The sequence below is a fragment of the Papilio machaon genome, chromosome 14 (assembly GCF_912999745.1).
Source record: "Papilio machaon chromosome 14, ilPapMach1.1, whole genome shotgun sequence".
NCBI lineage: Eukaryota > Metazoa > Arthropoda > Insecta > Lepidoptera > Papilionidae > Papilio > Papilio machaon.
In genome coordinates this window covers 638,724-657,212 of record NC_059999.1, presented here as the reverse complement: position 1 = coordinate 657,212, position 18,489 = coordinate 638,724, and the positions used below count along the sequence as shown (strand labels likewise).

Here is an 18,489-nt window from a genome sequence, read left to right as displayed (position 1 = left end):
AGACACAACGACGAATTCAAATTCCAACTGTCGTATTCCAAAACATGGAATAACTTTTGTCTAAAGTCTTATTTACATTGTACAAAGGCAGAAGACAAGCAAAGACAGAATCCTTACATTGGTTTTGCGTTCGAATCGCTTGTTATGTATCTATAGTACGCCATGATTTTAATTACACTTCAATAGCATTTAATTTATTAATTGACATCGTGAGTAATTTAACTCCAGTATTCCTTAAACAGTACATTGTTGTACTGTTATTCTGGTTACTGGCAGTACTGTGGTCACTCTTCAACGATACCATAGTTACTCTAGTGTGTCCGATAAGATTTAACTACGTCCAGGTCAATCAGTCGCCTATAGCCATTCAAAAATGGCTAAACGAAATCTCGCCAAATATATATTGTGTTATATACTCGTATTATCATAATTATATCTTATATCTCACTTCCGCATATCAACGAGAAATCATTATTATTTTGTCCATTAGCGCGCGAATAAATGAAGCGGACGAAGCGATAAGTTGCAGTCGATGTTATTAATTTCCTCACTCATTTTTATAAATAGTTAACCGGATAAATATTTACTTTATAATGCTGCATGATATAACATCTAAACAACTAAATGTATTTTTATATCGCGACGGTCTATGTTTTGGAATAGTCTTTAAAACTTAAAAAAAAGTGTTTTTTTTTTTTTTACTTAAAAGTACTTAATAAGCACTTGCAATTATATGTCAAATTGTAAGCAGATTGTTATGTATTTTATATTTACGATCGCAATAACTCGTAATGAAGCATTGGTTCGTCGTAGCAGACTATACATTCAGTTGTAAACAACAGTGTTGTGCTCTCAATTGTGTTCTTACAACAAAGAAATAATTCAAATTCAATGGAATTTTAAGTGCACCATTACTCAAGACATCGACTGTGCGATCGTTAAACCATTCCATTACTAGACAGCTATAAAACTGAATGATCCACGCCCGGTCTACAACAGCAAACAGCCGAACAAACAAATCCTGTATGGATCCAAACTATTATCGCAACGAATTCACGGAACGGGACAGATTAAAGATAATCGTTTACTAACCTTAGCTGTAATTCACCTTTGATCCTGTGAAATAATCACTCGGAACAAACTGTTTTGTTATCTATTGAATTCGAAAAACAAAATTTGAAGTGTGTAATTATTGACAAATTGACAGTTGATTGCACGCACAGATAATATATTTCCCGCGCTAGGGAGGGGACGCGACCACACGAACGCGTTCTCGCGGACTGTGGAAAACTGGAAATCCGATGTGAAGCAGTGAACAGGTGACGCTGGCGTCGCCACGCGTGCGCGCTCGCCGCGCCCCCGCCGCGCCGCGCGCCGCTCACCAAGGTCGTGCGCGGGAATAAGACAGCGTCTGTTCTCTGATTCTCTGTAATAAATGGCCAATAAGAATTACCTGCTTGCATATCCTCCTACCTTATTATAATATTGTTTTTATTTTAATAATACAGAAGTGATGGAATGATTGACTATCTATATATCTATATATATAAAAGAAAGTCGTGTTAGTTACACTATTTATAACTCAAGAACGGCTGAATCGATTTGACTGAAAATTGGTGGGCAGGTAGCTTAGAACCAGGAATAGGACATAGGATAATTTTTACCCCGTTTTCAATTTTTTTTAATCCGCGCGGACGGAGTCGCGGGTAAAAGCTATTACAAATAAAAATACATAGAAGGCTCCGGCTATTAGTAGTTACTAATCTACACCTAAAAATCATTCATCTGAACAAGAAATACTAATAAAAGTAGTTTTTAAGGCAAATTAAAGACACTGAAATTGATAAGTACATACATAATTTATTATGTTATGTAACTATATTTTTTAACAAATGACAAAGTAAGTAGAATATATAGATAAATCTATTTAACAAAAAAGGTCAAACCAACAACATAACATTGTCAACATATCTCAATAGAAAAAGACAAATCAGCACTTAACATGATTATAAAAACTATGGTATAAAATCTTCAAACTTAAAATCGAAACGAGTACTCACAACTTTAAACCGTCTCTTTTATTTTCACGCCACTCTATCAAATACAAATGGTGAAATTCGTTTACAAAGTAAGCGATGAGAAAAATTGCTTAAGCAAGGGTTTAAAAAATATCTCATATATTTTTAAACTAAACATTAAATCTAATTCTAAACATTTTACCTAATGATAATAAATAACAATAGCTTTAAAAAAATTCATGTCAATTCGCCTTTAGAATCTGCCCCTACTGTTGGCATATTCGAAGAACATCTAAAAAATTGGCAGTGGCATTTTAACCGTATGCTAATGCCACTTTGGTAGAATTGTCCTCAATATTTAAATGACCAGCAGTTTAATTCTAAAGGCAGACGATGTAATAAGTATGAAAAATATAGACAAATAAAAATAAAATAATATAAAAAATGAAGAAATTTAAAAACCTTGATAGCAATAATTTCGTAAAGTACACATAGCTATATTTCAATCCTTACTACGTAGGAAGAAACAAAAAAAAGTGTCATATTTCAAAATAAAGAACACTGACAAAAATTGTATTTAAATGTACCAAAAATCCAGTTCTAAGAAAAAATCGATTTGTATGCGTGTGATCATTTAAAATTCGATGAACTACTGTTCCTCTCATGTTATGACAAAAAAACACTCTTTTGTAATAAAAGACGAAAATGATCATAAAATTGTTATAAAAATAATCGCAATTGTGTAAAATTAGTTATGAAAAACCTTTAAATAACTATTATTTACATACAATTGGCGAATACACTGATTGTCTGAGAGGTCATGAATATAAATCTGAATTTAAATACAAGAAAAGAAACTATAAAATACATTACAAATGAAAAATGCTAAAATTAATGTTCTCATGTAAAAAATCGGTGTATTTACCAATTTCATTTCGATTTCTCGCATAAATATGGTATACGTAACAAAATACATAAATCTAGTTAAGGAACTTAGCTATGTTAAGACACGAAGTATGAAAAGTGTAATTTAACAAGAATAAATTAAAATATGTTTTTATGTTAAAAGAGGCGAATATAACCAATTCCTTTGTTTTTCAATACAAACAGTTTCAACTGTAAAATATTTGAGTTATAAAAGATACTAATTTATACGTACTAAGTGACATCACTAAAAATGACTACCAAAGTTATAAGAAAAACATAATAAATACCTAACATACTTTTTTATTTTTTTACTTTTTTTTATCCTTTTATGGTACAAAGTCATTATATTTACGTTGACCTTAAGTGGTTGTGATTGATTGCATAAGCAAATCATAAATATTTGATAAAATCCGACATCAAAAGTAAATGATCAAAGTTGAATACAACGTCATCTAATTTTGAGTTTTTAAAGGACCAGCCTTTCATTATTCCTAAATTTGATACTTTTCATCTTGTTGTTGCTGTAAAAACATCTTGGCAGGTGGTATTTCCAAATCGTGGTTATCTAAGCAGTGCCTTTTCAGTTCGGCATACTTTCTGAACTTACGACTGCATATACCACAATCGATTTTCACTTTCCTAACATTATGAATGTACCATTCGTGGTCCCACTTTTCTTTTAAAGTTTTATAATAAGCCTGGCAAAAATTACAGCGGAATCGAGTCCCTGCAGCTTTGTTGTGTGTGCTTTTGATGTGTTTATTTAACATTGACTCGAAATGAAATGTTTTGTCACAGTAGCGACACGGCAACGGCGTGTTTTCCTTGTGATACTGCATGTGTTTTGTGAGCATCTTTTTAGAATTAAACTTCCTCAGACATAGGTCACATTGGTAGTACGCGGTACCGTGAATTTTCTTGTGTTTCGAGAAGTTGCTGGAGTCACTGAACGATTTGTTACAGAATGTGCATTGGTACAAAGTTAACTTTGCGTGCTCGCGCAAATGCGCTTTGTATTTATCTACCTTAGTGAAGGATTGTACTTGGCACACCTCGCATTGTATATTGAGAGTGCCATCTTTGCTGACCGGGTTCTTTGCCAGGGTGCTCTTGATGACGTGCTCGATAAGATGCCTTTTTAGGTCTCCAATTCGAGTGAAGGTTTTTGAACAGACATCGCAACTCTGAAATAATATAAAATGTAATATTATGTTCTATAGAAGAAATGTAAAGATTGCAGGATAACACAATCTATCTTAAAATGATGAATTGGTGTTTTGATTAAAAAGCAATATCATCATCATCATCATCAGCTCACTATACGTCCCCACCGAGGGGCTCGGAGCCTACCCCAATTTAGGGGTGACTAGGCCATAGTCAACCACGCTGGCCAAGTGCGGGTTGGTTGACTTCACACATATCATTGAATTTCTTCTCAGATATGTGCAGGTTGCATCACGATGTTTTCCTTCACCGTAAGAACGTCGGATAAATGTACATATGTAAATCGAAAATCGAAAAACACATTGGTACATGGCGGGATTCGAACCCAAGACCTGCAGATTGCAAGTCAAGTGCTTAACCCCTGAGTCACCGACGCTCTTAAAAAGCAATATATTTACCATTAATGAGAAAACTAGTGTAACATACCTTTTTAAATCTTTTGTTTTGCCTCCCCTTTCTCGCATTGAGTAAAAAAACCTTATTTGACATCACTTTAGCAAGAACATCATTGGCATTTTTTATATCGATTTCAATGGAGTCATTTTCATCGACATCCATCGGTAACTCGTAAATATTTCCGGAATCCGAATCATTCTCTATGTCAGAGACACCATCGTCAAGAAAAAACGATTCCGAATTTTCGTTACTTTCCCGCCAAATGTGACATTTCTCGTGCTTTTGTAAATCTGTTTGGTTATTTGTTGTGAAATCGCAGTCATCACATTTTTGACTTGGATGTGTTTTGGCAAGGTGTGTTCTTAACTCTGCAAGTTTGTTAAATGATTTCGTACAATTCGGACATGGATATTTTCGCGTGTGTATCTTACGGTGAGTCCGCAAACTAAATTTAGACGCGAAAACTTTGTTGCACTTTTCACACTCCAGGTCTGGGTCGCCGTGGCCGCGGCTGTGCAATTCAAACTTCTCTTGCGACTTTAACTTCTTCCCGCACTGGGCACAGATGAACACCTTTAACTCGTTGTCGCACTCAGAGCCGTGATGTATTTTGTTCCGCTCGTGTGATACAACCATGTGTTGCTTGAATGCTGTTATTTGATCAAATATTTTCTCACATTTTTCACACTGGTACTTCTTTTGATTGCTATTGTTATTGTTTTCTAAAAAAAAACATAAATGTTATTGAGATAAACCATTAATAATTTAGAAAGAAAAATATTACATTTATAAAAATATTCTTTAATTAAAACACTGCTATGAAATATTCATAATGCTTATATGTTTACATTTTGTTAATATTAAAAAAAAATAAGATTTACTTGTATTTTAAGAACTTGTATTTTAAGATATTTAAGTTGTTTATCTGTTTGTACATCTGTTTGTTTTTAGTATAAGTATAGTGTATTTTATACAAAAAAAAATTATGACAATAAATGTACATGTATATTGTTATATTTATGTTTTTTATTAAATTTACCAAATCAATAAATGTGAAATGATTTTATCACTTACCAATATCAACAATGTTTGAAGCAATATTATCATCTGAGGTGCACATTAAAAATGGATCATTGACTGCAATCTTCTGGATAGTCTGACCACACTCTGGGCCCATAAATATTATTGTTTTCTGTGGTTTTGATGGTATTTGAATACCATTTGACATAAGTTGCTTTAATGCATTATTGTCACTCTGCAGACCTAAGTCAATTGACTCAGTTAAAATTGGAGGCTCTTTCTCACATGTTATTTCTTCTAGCAGCAAACCACATTCTTCTAATTCATCGCCATCAAACAAATGAGTCAAATCTGTTACATTGTTTTGATTAATTAAAGTTTCAAAGCCATATTCTTCGGATGATGCATAATGTATGGTTTCTGGATAACTATATACATTTTGAGTTATATATGTATTATGTTGCTGAACAGTTACATGGTTGGCTTGATGGTTGTATACAAAATGTTGTGGGGGGAGACCATTTGCTGTGTAATTGTTATAAATGTATGGACTCCGGGCCGGATCTATCCATACATTGGATGGATATGTAGATTGGACAGCTGCATCTTGAACTGATTTTGCATCTTCTATATTTATGAATTCTAGTCCTTGTGTTGATTTATTTGGAGTATTATATTCTTTATCTGTAAACTTAATATGGCAGCATCCTGTATAAATGCTTATAGCTTCACCTTTAGTGTTGGGTGATGTGATGGTGATGTCTAATATGATGTCATCAAGAAGTGCGGCGTTGTGATGCAATTTTACACACTCCTTTGGTATCAATAACATGGGGTATACAATCTCCATGTTGAACTTCAGTATGTTGCTTAAGTAATCGCGGTCTTTATACTTAACGAGAGCACGACAAAGGAAGAATGATAAGTGAACACATCTTTCCAATATTTAAATTAACACATAAAAGAAAATAATTAACTTTGTTATTTTAGAAAACTTAAAATTTGCAGATGTCGCAAGAGAAAATTTGAAAACGTTACAAGTGGGTACTTGTTTAATGTCATATTGTTCGAGCGTATTTATTTTCAAAGCTACCCACATTTTTTTGGAAAAGGCAAATTGACGTAATAAAAATGACGTTTGTCGACAATATTCAAAATGTAAAGTATATTATTTATCGATTATAAAAATATTTTAAAAAATTACATTTTATTTTTTCTTTCTTATATTTCATTTCATTACAATAACGACGATATCGTTCGTCAATTTCAACCATGACAACTAACATCTTATAATTACATAATTACTTTACTTAAAATATCATTAAAACTGAATCGATTCGTTCGATTTGTTTGTTTTTCACTTTCATTTTCGTTTACTTATTTATTTTTCTTTTTTATACTCGCAGGTTAATTTTCAGGATTAAATTAATGGTTTCTAAAATTTATTTCATGAAAAAACATATGGATTTTTTTTACTAACCCATTGAACATCATGTTAAATATAATTTATTATATTCAACACGTATCCGAACGTAATAAAATTTTGATATCAATAAATAATTAAATAAATGTGGGTAGATATACTATTAAAATCTAAATTATTAGCGCCAAAGTAAATAACTAAGAATTCACTACGTAACAAAATCTTGTTACATTTCTAAACAAATGAACTATAAGTTAACAATTTTTCATATTAAGGAAAATTTGCTGTTTTGATTTGACGTCTTAAACTTTTCCTTTTTGTACGTGCCAGTTCATGTTAAATATTAATGAAATAAAATTATCTATAGATTATTGATTTAATTGCGTAAGTTAAACGCAAGTTATAAAGTGTAAGTAAACTTTCTTCACCATTTTACGTTTTTTACATTAAATGCTTAGATAGTGACCGCTGACAATTACGAATAGATATAAGTATAACCAACCAAACCTGTAACCGTTAGGGTAGCGTAAATCAGTGCTTTTTAATTTTCATTGCTCTTAAACTACAAGAAATTATTCCATTTATGAGAGTTTTAACCGAATTTGTGTCGACAGAGTAACAAAACTAAGCTAACAATACAACTAATTTCTAACTCAACATAGTGCGAACCGCGCGGTTTATAAACCTGAGCAACTTTAAAGCCCCGAGCCGTTCTATTGTGTATAGTTTTGGAACTTTAAATATTAAATCAGTTAACGTGGCACAAAGTGAAACAGTCCATGTTTATTATTGTTTAATTTTGAATTTTGTAAAACCGTTTCGCTTATGTAACGGTTTATGTAAAAGGTTTAATAGATTAGTTTTCGTTAGAGGTAGAAACAAGGCATGTGTTTATTGCCTCTTCTCTATAATTCACTTAATATCTAACCAAAACGAAGTAGTGGTAGTAGCAATAGGGTTGGGTGCATCTCGAAAGGTTTTGATATTTTCTTCGAGATGTGGTGGACCGCACTCAATTCACCCCATTATGCCGCAACTGAAAGGATGGAAAATAACGCCATAGATGTCTTTGTTGTATTTTAGTAGTCCTTCCTATATTATTTGCTTTTAAAATACTTATTTGTTTTCGTTTTTTTAACTACAAGCCAATGAACCATTAAGATTTATTTAAGTTTAATTCAATAGACGGTGCTTGAATTTCGAGTTCAAGGACTGATTTGTTAGAGATCATTTAATTCAATTGTTTTGTTACTTTGTTAACAATTTGTCGCAATGTCATTGAAATCGCATCAATTTCAATCGTATTATTAATCCGATGATAAATGTAGATAACAAATGCCAATAATTAATTCATTTTTAATAGTTCTGTGAGATAACATCACACCAACTTATTCTAATGTCGTAGACAGAGTTAGACTCAAAGTTTTGTGGTATAAATATAATTTATTAAACTACTAGCGGTCGCCCGCAACTTCGTCAGCGTAGAATATAAAAAAGTAGCCTATAATATGTGCCCGCGTGCCACATCTATCTTCCCAGTCTCGTCAAAATCGGTCCAGCCTTTCCGGAGATTATCTGAAACAAACGCGTCCTTGCGGACAGACAGACAGGAATAAAAAAATGGGTTTTTGGTTCTCGGCTACGCAAATACATCATGTGTACGAAATATGTATTTTTTTAAACAGACACTCCAATTTTATTAATATGTATAGGTATAGATTATTAAAATGGGTTAATTTTCATCATGTTCTTAATCAATCTCTTATTGGACTTATAAGTTACTAATAAGTTAACTTTCTGCCTCGCAAAGTCGCCTTGTCGAATGGTCTGTCCTCGGCGGTATTTTCAAACCGGTACGACTTAGGGTCCTCCAAGAAGAGAACCTATCACCTTCTCGAAGGCCGACAACGCATCTGCGGTTCCTTTGGTGTTGCAGATGTCCATAGCCGTCGATGAACACCTCGGCGTTCCCGCTGCTCGTATCTTATCTACTACCCTACTATCCTATAATCCAGTGAACCGCAAACAAATGTAGAAACTTTTGGTCTCCAAGCAAGATTCTTTACGCTCCTTCCAAAGTAAAGTCTGTTTATTATTTTTTATTTTATTAATTTGTAAATAGCGGATTAAAAGGAATTAGGATTAAATCCCGCTAGGAACAAGAAGACGTGGTCGTCCTAAACAAATTTGGCGGCGCGCAGTGGCAGCCGACATGAAGACAGTCGGGCTGACATGGCTCGAGACCAAACGCAGAGCCCAAGATAGAGTGAGCTGGCGGCGCACTGTGGACGCCCTCTGCCCCACTACGGGGACATAGGACATTAAGTCAAGTAAGTCAAGTAAGGATTAAAAGGATTTGAGTAAATAAATTCGCACATTGACTTAATCAAGTTGTAGATAGTTTTATCAGTCGGAGACAACAAATGATTTTTTTAAAAACAATTATTCATTTGTCTATGATTCAAATACTTTTTCATTATCATTTAATACTCAAAATAATGCATTCAATATAAATAAGACTAATTTTAAAAATAACAGTCATAGCTTTATCACACTTCGTTAAAAATGGTTGCCCTTTTTGTGGTTATTTCTCTAATTAATTTTACACTCAGTGTCAGTGGTATGTTTTAACTAGTTTTTAATTTTTATTAATGTTTTATAAAGGTTTTTTTTTTATTTCACGATGTTACAGTAATTGCACCCTCCGAGTCAAGAAGTCGCAGAGTAAAAATGTGTTACGAAAAAGTACCTAAATAAAAAATCTTAACAAGAATTATAGGTTATATTGTATTTTTTACATTTTAGGTATTCCAGTAGACCGTAATGAAAGTCGAGCGAATTTTGGGGATACCCGAGTAGTCGGGGGTGTTGACGCGCCCAACGGATACGCCCCCCATATGGTAGCACTGGTCTGGGGGGCGAAAGTCAAGAGTATGATGTGTGGGGGGTCCATCATCAGCTTTCGCCATGTGCTCACCGCGGCACATTGCATCGACCCCCTGGTAGAAAATGGGAAACTTATTGAGTAAGATTATTTAGGTTATTTACAGATAGATCTATTAAAGATTATAACAAACCAAACATTAAAAACTAAACAAGACAACAATGCATTTTTCCATAACAAGGTACAAATATTGGATTACGAAGACCAGAACCTCATAAACAATGAAGTATGGCTTCGGTTAGAAATTGGATCAGACTGCTAACAAATGACAATCTAATCCGATTTTACCATTAACTAGTATGGTTTTCAAAAAGTTATACTTTACTGTTTTGATATGTAAGGAAAGATAGGAAATTATTACACACTAGCTGTAAAAAAACGTAACCTGTGTGGTCTTCCAGACTATGTTCTACGTCTGTGCAAAGTTTCAACAAGATCCGTTGAATCATTCCAGAGATACCTTCAAACGTCCATCCATCCATCCAAATATTCGCTTTTATATTAGTATGATTACTAACTAAATAACTATTAAATGTAGAAACTAATTACAGAACAACACGTGGTGTAGTGGGTTCGAATCAATGGAAAGCAACAGAGGGCGTTGTAAAATTCAGTCATTTTAAGAATCATCCGTCCTGGGATTTTGTTCGTCTTAAAAACGACATTGGCGTGTTATTTCTGGTCGAATCTTTAGTACTGAGCGCGAGAGTCGGCGTCGTGTCCCTTAGTTTTGATTGGGTAGACGGAGATGTGCCCAGCTATGTCACCGGATGGGGAAGGCTCGGAGCTGATTTGACATCAATCACTTGGGTAAGTTATATTTATCAATGTTTGTTAGAAGTCTCAGGCTATTTCTAAAAATAAAATGTTTATTTTTTACATGCTTTCTTGATTCAATTGCATCAACCAATTTATTTTTAACAAATGCCTCTACTGGTAGATTCTGTTCCCGTTTGCGGACAACTTGCAGCTGATCAATCTGAAGACGATGTCACCTCGCGGCTGCGGCGAGGCTCTGGCCGCCTCCCCCGGCGCAGGGATAAGACTGGACTCGGAGTTGGAAATATGTACTTTCCATTCTATAGGACATGGACTTTGCTATGTAAGTATTTGCATGCCATGGTTAGGCTATTTGTTCTATCCAGCGTTTTAATCCAAATATTATGATTTTTGACCATGGACAAACTATACACATTTTTTCCAAAAAGTGAAAATTATGAACTAGCTGTCGCCAGCGATTCCGGTTGCGCGGAATTAAAAAAAAATAGCCTATGTGTTCTTCAAGACTACGTTCTACATCTGTGCCAGATTTCATCAAGATCCGTTGATCCGTTGTGGAGATACCTTCAAACAAACACCCATCCATCTATACATTCGCATTTATAATATTAATAAGATTACACGTAAAACACTTTTTCTCATAATCACCAAACCTTTATCCCAACAAACCCTTATTTCAAAATTTCGCAAAATAACACCAAAATATAATATTTCGTCATTGGATCAAAATAAGATTTAGTCCAATTTATTTTTTTCATTACAAATTAACACCTACAGTAAATTGTAAAATTAACAGGGTGACTCAGGCAGTCCTCTAATAGTGCGTGCTACAGGCGCGCAGGTAGGTATTGCGTCGTGGGCGCTGCCCTGTGCGCGGGGCTTCCCCGATGTATACGTCAGACTCAGCGCCTACAGGCATTTCTTACTCGATATATTACAAAATTATTGATGTGCGCTGTTGTTGTTTATGTTTAATTAAATTATTGTTTATTAATGCGTAAATAATTATTATTATTTATTGTATGATTTGGTTTATTGTAACATTAAGTTATTTGTTAAATTAATTGTTGATTTTTATATTAAAATATTATAATAATAAATGTGACTTTATTTATTTTAAATATTAATCAAAAAATTAAAAATATTTATATATATAATAATAAGTATCTGTAAATGGATCTGGAATATTTTAATAACCGAATAAAAATTCTGTTTCAAGATTTTTAAGTAACAAATAAATTAGAAAACGATAAAAGTTATTGATTTTACCGTAAAATACAAATTTTCACCAATCACTATTCCAATATAATTAAATGAAAAGTACGAAATAAAAAATGATACATTTTAATTATTTTATCAATATTCACATGAAAGAAATAATTATATTATCGTGAAAATTTTCCCGTAACAATTGTAATAAGACATATCTCCGTTCTTTATTATGAGTGAAAATCCTCATTTAAGTTTCCGTTGCTTTAGTTTCATTAACAGCTCCAGTGTTATTAGAAATAGTCATAGTTTGTTGGATCCATGTTTGATATGCGCTGACTCGTGTAAACATGTCGGGCGTCCCAAGCGCGCACGGCATTCCCCACGACACCAGACCGATCTGCTTACCAGTACTCACTTCCACTAAAGGACTGCCGCTGTCACCCTGAACAAAAATAGATTATTTATTAAAAGTATTGCATTTTATAAGGTTTTGTGAGATGGGAATAAAAGGATGTACAGCAGATTTCTACCATCACGACAATTTATGTAAAGTGCAATGTGATCGAGGCACTTTATTTTCCTCACCGAGGGACTCGCCTACTTTAAGTTAAGGGTCAACACGTAGGCCAAAGCCATATTGTTTTATGGCACGTATCGAACCCGGACTAGTAGATTATAAGTTTACTGTTCAACCTATGTGCCACCAACGCTCTCAGGTCTAATCTAATTTAGACTCGAGCACCTCGACGGTGACATGTTAACTGATATATATTTTTTTATATCAAAAGGTGGCAAACGAGCAAACGGCCATCTGAATTCTCCGAAATAGCGAGGCGACCGTTGCCCATAGAGATCCGCAAATGCAGATGCGTTTCCTACCTTTAATCAAGCGAGAAGGGGACGCACAGAAAGAGGATACCCCTTCCCATGCGTCCCCTCTTCCGCCAAATTCACTTTCCCTTCCTATCCTTTCCTAATAAGAAAAGGGTGTGAAGGGAAAGAAGACTAAAATTAGGCCTCCAGCACCACACTCATCTGACGAAACGTGGAATTGCTTCCGCTTGACGCCTGTCTTATGTATGGTAGTGGTATTTCACCGGTCGACCCATCCTATTCATGCACCGAACAAATATTACTAAACTGATATATAGGCAAAATCGTTTTACTGACGTTGCATACGCCGTGGTTCACCGAGTGGTACGCGCAGAGCATGAGGCGAGGCTCTACTGGTGGCACTCGCATTCGGAACTTCGCGGCATTTGCTTTCACCTCTTTTGCACACTGCTGCCCTTCCACTGTCGTCATCTCCAGCTCCAGCAGCTCCGAGGAGACAGGTGTCGTTCTCTGGAAAATCAAGTATTAGTTCTTGTCGTCCATCGAATCATACAATACAAGTTTATTCGTACACTTCCTTAAACGTCCGTACAAAAAATATCCTAATTTTTTTATCATTGCTGAAGTTCAACGGCAATCTAGTATCAAGTAAGATTCAGATACCCCCTTAAAAAAGACAAAGAATATAAACAGACAATTGTGTAACAAAACAATACTAACGTTCACTCTTCCCCAACCGGCGACTGTCGTTTCAACGCCAGCTCCGATGTTCTCGTAGCTCAAAATGATCAACTGCACGCTCTTACTGAGATCGACATCTGTTGAGACGATCAGGAATCCTATATCGTTTATGACAAGTTTCGGGTCGAAGTCCGGATGTGTGATGTTACCGGAGATGTTGTACGTTTGACCGCCAGAGTTCCAGCTGTTTGTGCCCACCGTTATACTGAGAGAGCTGGAATTTATAAAATAGAATTTATTGATGCCAGAAATAAATCTAAGGGTCGGCATTTTTTTAAAGACGGCAATGCATGCTTGAAGTTTTTGCTATATTCTGGCAAACGCAATTTAAAGAAAGCAGAATGGAAACATCTTTTGTTTGTGGTCTAGCTTAGAAGTCAGATTAAACACATAGCTTACTTGACAAGAGACCCATTGCGGTATAGGGCGGTGATACAGTGAGCGACTGTCAGGATATGCTTAGTAGTGAACAGGGAGCCCGCGCAGAGGAAGCTACGGACAGTGGTCCCCACGGCCACTGCTGCGATGTAAGGGACTGCGCCTTCGTCCGCCGGCACGCCGCCAAGAATGCGCCCGCGGGACTCCGCGTGAATAAACAGATCTGACGTGCCGTACTCGTATGATGTAGCTCCTACAAAATTGTCTCGTCTACACACTGGTGGATTTACTAGCGACTTCCACTAGTCATTGCATTCGCCAATGTGTAGATGGGGTGTTTTGTGTCTTGCCATTTTTCAAAGAGTGATGATGTACTGGTTGGGTTTCAAAGGTTTCATGTTGGTGCAAAATCAATTTTAATCATTGAATGAACAATAAAATTATATTAGATACACATCACATAATATTACAAACTTACCGAAAATTGAAACAAATAATACTAGTAAAATGACTTCAAATTTAAACACCATCGTTGTCGCGACACCGAAGCGATGTAATTGTAAATTCCTTCAACAACTGGGTGGTTTATATGTGTAATGTTTGAATTTAATCAATTTGGCATTTCAATAAAATACATTCAGTAGATAAGGAGTACTAATTTCGTACTGCATTCAAGTTTGAAATAGTCGCTAGTGGTATACTCAAGTTTATATAAGACAAAAATCTTCTTTATTATACTATCGTATTACAGAAAGTTTTAGAACATTGCTGGCAGTTAATAAATATAGAAAAATGTATTACTTAGTCGTACATCAAAACGTAGTAATCATTTTCTAAATGTTTATTTTTCCCGCCTGATTAAATGTCAAGTGAAAACATGTGCCAGCGACATCTAGCGATAGAACAATAGCTTTTACGAGATATTTGCACACATTATGTTAAAGTAAATTATCACTTATCATTAAACAAGTGGTAATTAACCTGTTTGTTTAAGTTTTAATAGATTCCACATGTGTTCCAAAAAGGCAATGTCCTACATGGCTTGTATTTATAAAAAAAACTTTTTTCATATATCATAAAGTCTTTAATAAGGATGGCCAATTTATGCGATTTAGCGTAAATGTGCACTGTATCTATGGTTACAAATATCTCGATTTTAGTTTGGAACCAGGTGTTGTACCAATATTATTCCAGAAAGCATTAAATTGGTTAAATAAAACTCTTATCTTATTTTTGAATATCTATTTAATGGCTGTGGGTCCCAGCCATTTATGGGAAATCGCGATACGGTCATTCGCATTCAGCCGGTACATACAAATATGAAGAAAATTTCATAAATAAAGATTTTTGGTTAAATAATTAATTTGATTTTTTTATTTCCTTGGCTTTAATAAAGTTACATTATTTATCTCCAGAATATAACAATAGAATTTAAATGTATTTAATGTAAATATTATTCCATGACGACGGTGATTAAAATCATAACGCGAGTCATCTCAATCATGACGCGGGAGACCAAGTCATGACGCTTGTGATTTAAGCCATAGCGCGAGTGATCCAATCCCTGTAGGCGCTGACGCGCACGAACATGTCGGGAGCGCCGCGCGCGCACGGCAACCCCCAAGACACAATGCCGATCTGGAGGCTGCTGCTCTCGATGACCAGAGCACTGCCGCTGTCACCCTGCAAATTACATTGGAAGCTTGGAAAGCTCAATCTGTGATTAACGTGTTAAACTTGAATAGCCTGCCAAGATGAGTGATGTTCTGATCACGAGCCATTTGGTCATGAAGATCTGTCTAAACTTACACTATTGTAATTTATAAAACTTGTCAGAGTGATTGATGGGAGGTTTAATCATGTTATGTGTGTTATACTGACGTTGCACATGCCGTGTCCGGGAGAATGGTAGACGCAGAGCTCGATGTGGGGCTCAACGGGCGGCGCTCGGAGGTTGAGCTCGGCTGCGCGCTGCCCTACATCTCGGACACATTGCTGCCCGTCAATCGTCGTCACTATCAACCGTTGCAGGGCTGCCGACATGGAACCGCTTTGCTGCAAAAATTTCTCATAGAATTAGTCCAACTGATCCGAGTGCGTCCGATCGACATTTCACTCGTTACAATCGTTTGAGCGGGTTCGGTTAAAGAAGGTAAAATGGAATACACAAATACATCCTTTCATTCATGCATAATAAATACATTACCTGCTTGGCAGTCGGTCAAATTGTACTTACGTCAATTTTATACTTACTCTGGTTCTTCCCCAGCCGGCAGCTTTGGACCTGACGCCAGCGCCAATGTGGTCGTAGCTGAGGACTACCGGCTGCACAAGGTTGGAAAAGACGACGTTGGTTGATGTCACCAGGATGCCGATGTCGTTCTTGATGGTGGTGGAGACGTAGTTCGGGTGGGTAACGTTGCGCGACAGATTGTAAGACTGGCCACCGGAGTTCCAGCGGTTCGTGCCCACCGTCACGCGGAGGTATCTGAGAATTGTATTGATATTCCTGTCAATTTCTATTCTAGTTCTGGTTGCTTAAACTGCGGCCATAAATGATATAGAACTAGATTTAATCCAGAGATTGCGGCCTGTGAAATCTGTTAAGGGCAGAGGTGTCAAACTCAATTTTGCAGATATTAAATTTTCAATTCGTAGGTGGGTCAGATTGGAAAAAAAAAGAAAATGCAGGATTATTATCAAATTTTATTTATTCGATTAGAATCGAATGAAGTCTAAAAGCTCTAAAAACATTCAAGCTTCTGTAACATATTGCGATCGCGGCCCGTATATTTGACATGACTGGTTTAGGGGTTTTGATACGTATTTCCTAGCAGCTCATGATCTACTTGGCATGATCTACTTTCTATAAGCAGTATCAAGTTAATATCAAATGAACAGCTTGATCTTTAATTCCTGACCTGCTGAGAGCACCGCTTGAGTAGACCGCATCTATACAGTGTGCGGCGGTGAGCACGTGCCGCGCGCTGATCAGTGACCCTCCGCAGAGTAAGCTGCGGAGCATCAGGCCGCTGGTCATGGCCACCATGTAGGGCACACTGCCCTCTGCCGCCTGGCTGCCCCCTACTATGCGTGCGTTAGGATCCGCGTGTATGAAGAAGTCGGAGAACTCATGACGTGGTGTTGGCACAGCTGGAATACGAACAACCATTCGATTTATTACTTTTTCACATCTTTTTAAGTCGATTTCACAGATAATGTGACCATAACGTGTGCTAAGTTTTGAAATCATGAACGAAAGCCAAGAATTTAGACACATTTTTTTTTGGGAGTAACAAAACAAGTACATAACGAAATAAATTGATTCACATTATGTTAAAGAAGATAAGCTAACATTCATGTTAGAGATAAAATATTGTTTACTTTTATATATTAAGGTAAAGAATAATTAAATTGCTACGAAAGCGAAAAATACACCTAAATGAAAAAATCAGTGCTGCTTTTATTCAATCGGTGCTCAAGTCCTTAAGATATTGAGATAACAAAAAACAAGTTGCAGTATAACAGTTTATCTTTGTAATTGATAAGCGTTCATTCAAATTATCCTATGTACTTAATAATATAAGTAATGATAAGTTTCGTCCGATATACTGGGACACTATTCAATACGACGCACAAATATACAGTCTAAAGTTAGCAGCAGTAATGCACCATTCTGAAAGATTTAAATACCTCTCTTTACATCTACTTCAACGAGAGCTTTCCCGAGTTGGCCATTGGTCATATGTCTGGATTATATTTCTCCTAGTTTTGATATAGACAATATAAAAAAATAGACAAGACGCAATAAACTAGACTGAAGCTAAAACTAAAAGAGGGTTAGACGCTTACAAATCGCGAAGAATATGATTTGAATTACGCGTTGCAGAGTTGAAGTTCGGAGCTTCCAGAACTACGAAGTGTAGCTGGCACGAGTTTAAACCTGCCACTGCCTTAACCAGAGTTGGGTTTTGCTCAAAGTTGATGAATAAAGTTGAAATTCACATTTGATTAAGCAAGACTTAAAGTAAACGAGTAAGAAATATCTAATAAATCGATTTCTATGTCGTAATGCAAATTATCAAATTAGGAATATTGTAACTTACCGAGGCTGATAGCTAGCACAGTGGCCAGTAGAACTGCTACTTTGAATGTCATCTCTGTTTCGACGTTCAGCACGTTTGCGAAATGTGTCGCCGTTACACATATTTATAAGTTTGTCTACAACCCTAATCTACAATTTTTGTACTGTATACACTAATTACTTTTTGAAATTATACAATTAATATCAGATAAGCAAAGATATAGAGTAGTGCTTATCAACGAACAGAAAGTTAAGATTTTCGTCATAATTTTATTGGTTGTTGGGATATTATTATTCTGGATTTAATTGGATAAAACTAGCAGAGATTAGTTAAGAACGCGACAGATTAATCGCAAATAGTTTATCTTATAAACAGACACCGTCTTTAAAATAGATAGTATTCAAGCATCAAAAGCACAATTAATATGACATGAGTGACGAATATTCTGCGAGCGACATCGTTCAAAACTTGTACAGACGTTATTTGTTGTACTATGTACATAGCTCG

At 35.6% G+C, this 18,489-nt stretch overlaps 3 protein-coding genes across 4 annotated transcripts in view; all 3 read right to left on the bottom strand.

Annotated features, from left to right (window-relative positions):
- The window catches only part of LOC106710083 (1-phosphatidylinositol 4,5-bisphosphate phosphodiesterase), a 43,806-nt gene extending 42,520 nt beyond the window's left edge, over window positions 1-1,286 (bottom strand). For both annotated transcript variants that reach the window (XM_045681037.1, XM_045681036.1), the window contains exon 1: window positions 1,093-1,286. The gene's annotated coding sequence lies outside the window, so the exon portion shown is untranslated. The remainder of the gene's footprint in view (window positions 1-1,092) is intronic.
- Window positions 1,287-3,432: 2,146 nt separating this feature from the next.
- LOC106710122 (zinc finger protein 271) lies at window positions 3,433-6,439 on the bottom strand. Its single transcript, XM_045680973.1, has 3 exons — window positions 5,640-6,439; window positions 4,596-5,287; window positions 3,433-4,129 (listed from the first exon to the last, which is right to left on the bottom strand). The coding sequence occupies exons 1-3, from the start codon at window positions 6,433-6,435 to the stop codon at window positions 3,437-3,439; spliced, it is 2,181 nt and encodes a 726-aa protein (XP_045536929.1). The 5' UTR covers window positions 6,436-6,439; the 3' UTR covers window positions 3,433-3,436.
- Window positions 6,440-12,138: 5,699 nt separating this feature from the next.
- On the bottom strand, window positions 12,139-18,155 carry LOC106710086. The gene is made up of 11 exons (XM_045681056.1): window positions 18,004-18,155; window positions 16,819-17,050; window positions 16,151-16,385; window positions 15,779-15,952; window positions 15,440-15,580; window positions 14,853-14,878; window positions 14,376-14,464; window positions 13,919-14,150; window positions 13,499-13,733; window positions 13,115-13,288; window positions 12,139-12,386 (listed from the first exon to the last, which is right to left on the bottom strand). Exons 1-11 carry the CDS (start codon window positions 18,053-18,055, stop codon window positions 12,192-12,194), a joined length of 1,785 nt encoding a protein of 594 aa, XP_045537012.1. The 5' UTR covers window positions 18,056-18,155; the 3' UTR covers window positions 12,139-12,191.
- Window positions 18,156-18,489: the final 334 nt, after the last annotated feature.

Bases quoted from the DNA above. Each gene is read 5' to 3' on its own strand.
- LOC106710122 (XM_045680973.1), bottom strand. From the start codon at position 6,435: ATGGAGATTGTATACCCCATGTTATTGATACCAAAGGAGTGTGTAAAA. The intron at 5,288-5,639 runs GTAAGTGATAAA...GTTTTTTTTTAG, and splicing joins TTCAAACATTGTTGATATTG to AAAACAATAACAATAGCAAT. The intron at 4,130-4,595 runs GTATGTTACACT...ATATTATTTCAG, and splicing joins AAAACAAAAGATTTAAAAAG to AGTTGCGATGTCTGTTCAAA.
- LOC106710086 (XM_045681056.1), bottom strand. From the start codon at position 18,055: ATGACATTCAAAGTAGCAGTTCTACTGGCCACTGTGCTAGCTATCAGC. The intron at 14,879-15,439 runs GCTTAAATCACA...TTAAACAAACAG, and splicing joins ATTGGATCACTCGCGCTATG to GTTAATTACCACTTGTTTAA. The intron at 14,465-14,852 runs GTGATAATTTAC...CAGTTGTTGAAG, and splicing joins TACCACTTGTTTAATGATAA to GAATTTACAATTACATCGCT.